Source organism: Amphimedon queenslandica, unplaced genomic scaffold, assembly GCF_000090795.2.
Source record: "Amphimedon queenslandica unplaced genomic scaffold, v1.1 AMPQUscaffold_9499_Cont18447, whole genome shotgun sequence".
Classification (NCBI taxonomy): domain Eukaryota; kingdom Metazoa; phylum Porifera; class Demospongiae; order Haplosclerida; family Niphatidae; genus Amphimedon; species Amphimedon queenslandica.
The window spans coordinates 1,095-3,780 of record NW_003550229.1 but is presented as its reverse complement, the minus strand read 5'-3'; the positions used below and the strand labels follow the sequence as shown (position 1 = coordinate 3,780).

Sequence of the window (2,686 nt, the reverse complement as noted above, 5' to 3'; positions counted from 1 at the left end):
ATAGCTCCCATGAGCATACCCAGTCACCCTTACCACTTCTCATTAGTGAGGGGAGGAGAGTTTAAAGCTGATAGTTGGTATGGATCCATTCAACGTAAAAAGTTCTGTTTGGTAGCTATTGTTGGGGTGAAATGTCTACCCAAATCATCAACTAATGGAGACGAGTCAGAGGAGGAGGAGGAACAATTAGAAGAGGAAGCTGAGGAGGAAGTGGAAGATGGTAATAGTGATTCATCCAGTGATTCTGATAAGACTAAAGGTCCACCAGGAGGTAACAGTGGAGGACAAGGTCAGTAATGAGTCAGTCAGTGTGTACTAGTATATAATCAAGAGTAGATAATGAACTGAATCTATTCCACTACATAGGAGAGTCTACTAGTAATGAGGGAGTAGAGGAAGAGGGGGAGACTGGAGGTGAGCCATTACATGAGGAAGGAAATGAAGAGCAAAATAATGTAAGAGTAGAAGAGTCAAAGGATCATGAAGAACCACAGCATGAAGAAGCAACTGCTCCAATACCTTGTACTGAGATTAGTTCAGATTTTAATAGTAAGTACATTCATAAAGTGTGCATAACATTTTTGTGTATAGGTGAAATGGTTATTTCCACTGGTGTAGTAGAGAATATGACATACGCTGGACAGGTTTATTATGAAGAGAAAAGAACTAGAGAATTGGTAACCTTCACTGCAGCTAAGAAATTGAGTGCTCTCATTGAGGTACATTATATACAAGTACATGTAGCTATTCATTCATTAACTGTTTTTGTAGTTCATTGAGAAGAAACATATACAAGCTGAGATTGATCAACATGTTTATTTTTCATTCAATTCTTCCTATTCATATATTGAATTGAAGTCTGATGCACCTCAAGAAGAGCCATTCACTGGTTGGAGTATTAAGCCTCACCTTAAGCCTTGTAGAGTAAGTATTGCAATATAATGCATAACTGATGGTTGGTACGTGTATATTAATAGTTGCGTCGTTGCGATATTGATAATTTTGGTGATGCTAATTATCCAGTTCCTCCATCTTGTTTGATATCAATATATGGATCACCAGGTGCTGTACCATCACTGCATTACTCTGTACCACTAGTGGGTGTTGTTGACCCAGTTACATTGCTCATTCATTGTTCATTGAGAACTGCGCCTCCTCGTCCTTCAATAAGTAATCAATGTAGATCATTTTAATTATTTTATTAGGTTATTTAATCAGATCCTAATAGCTCTATGGCCTCTAATGAATCTGCAGTATTATCCACTGGAGGAGCTAGTAAGTGATAGTACTGTGTGTATATACTGACCTTTGACCTCTATTAGGTCCATTAGATACTGTTGATGTCAATAAATTAAAGAAAGTAATCAATGATGTTCTTGTATCTCATTATGCTGCACTTACTTCTTTACCTAAGAAAGCTCTTTCTGAACTTGTTAATCAACTTTACACAGTCCATATGATCAATACTGCAGTGAGACAAGCTCCTTCAATGGAAGAGTGCATTGATGAGTTCAAGGCTAGTCTTAGTTTCAAGAGGAAGTTACCTCAAGTGCAGGAGCACTGTCAAAAGTTCTTAGACTCATTCATTGCTGTAAGAGGCAGTTATGCTCATGCAGCAATAGCTTTAGGTGAGGACTTGATTGAAACTATTAGGAATGAACTGGGATTTGAATTTATTATTGATATTGATGCATAATTTTGGTATTTATGATTTGCTTTATTAGTTTTATGTGTCTCATTTTAAAATTATCAGTATCATACTCAAGAAAGATGTGCATGTACATGTACATGTAATGTACTCTTAGCTGATTTGAATTTAATGAGTCCCGCCATCAGCCAATCACCACGCCTCTTTAAATAAAATGGCTGTGTATGTACATGTAGGCCAATGTGGTGTACAACTGGGTCATGCGTATTGGGAACAAGTATTATCATCAGACTACAGCTCATCACTCCTCCTGCCAAATAAGGACATCCCTGGTATTAGTATAGACACTGAAAGGAAGACAAGGAGCCCATCACTTCAGTATTCAAGTGTTGTCACTGGATCTGGTAGAGGGTGTGGAAACAATTGGTCTTATGGCCTCAAAGAAGGAATGAGAATGGGTAGTTTTGTGACCGAGGAGATACGTAAGATAGCGGAGAGATTGGATTACTTTATGGGAACAATTTTTACGCACAGTCTAGCTGGAGGAACTGGATCAGGTAAGATTTAACTTAATAGTATTATAAGCTATTTTATAGCTAAGCCTTGTAATTTTTGAGGGGAAAAACAAAATTCAATTTGCCAAACTTACCCCACCAAATTACCTGTTTTGCACTTACAGCTGACACTCTCTTTGTAAGGAGTAATTGATTTTGTGTATTATTTTGAGAATAAGAGTTTTTTCATTAACCTCTTGATGATGATTGATAGTTTATATATGAATCAATAAAACTAAATGCCGTATAGTGCTTTATTTTTAAAGAACAAAATTTTGGTTTTTGGTATACATTGAGCTACTTTACACTTTGCAAATGATATTAGTGAACTTTATAATGTAATATGTTTAAGTCAGGGTTTTTTACAATTTTGGTACAGTGCTGAGCTTCTTGTCAACAAATTTTTGAAGCCGTTCCAAAATTTAAATGTACTTATGGCACTGGGTACCGTATAGCAGGAAATTTTCATTAGGTGCTAATTTTT

The 2,686-nt window shown here is 36.5% G+C and overlaps 1 protein-coding gene across 1 annotated transcript; it reads left to right on the top strand.

Annotated features, from left to right (window-relative positions):
- Positions 1-46: 46 nt before the first annotated feature.
- Positions 47-1,696, top strand: LOC109590773 (uncharacterized; the record flags this gene model as incomplete). The annotated part of the gene is made up of 7 exons (XM_020006643.1): positions 47-289; positions 367-549; positions 592-719; positions 772-924; positions 978-1,170; positions 1,219-1,275; positions 1,452-1,696. Coding segments are annotated over 7 exons (1,202 nt in total), but the record flags the coding sequence as incomplete, so codon positions are not given.
- Positions 1,697-2,686: the final 990 nt, after the last annotated feature.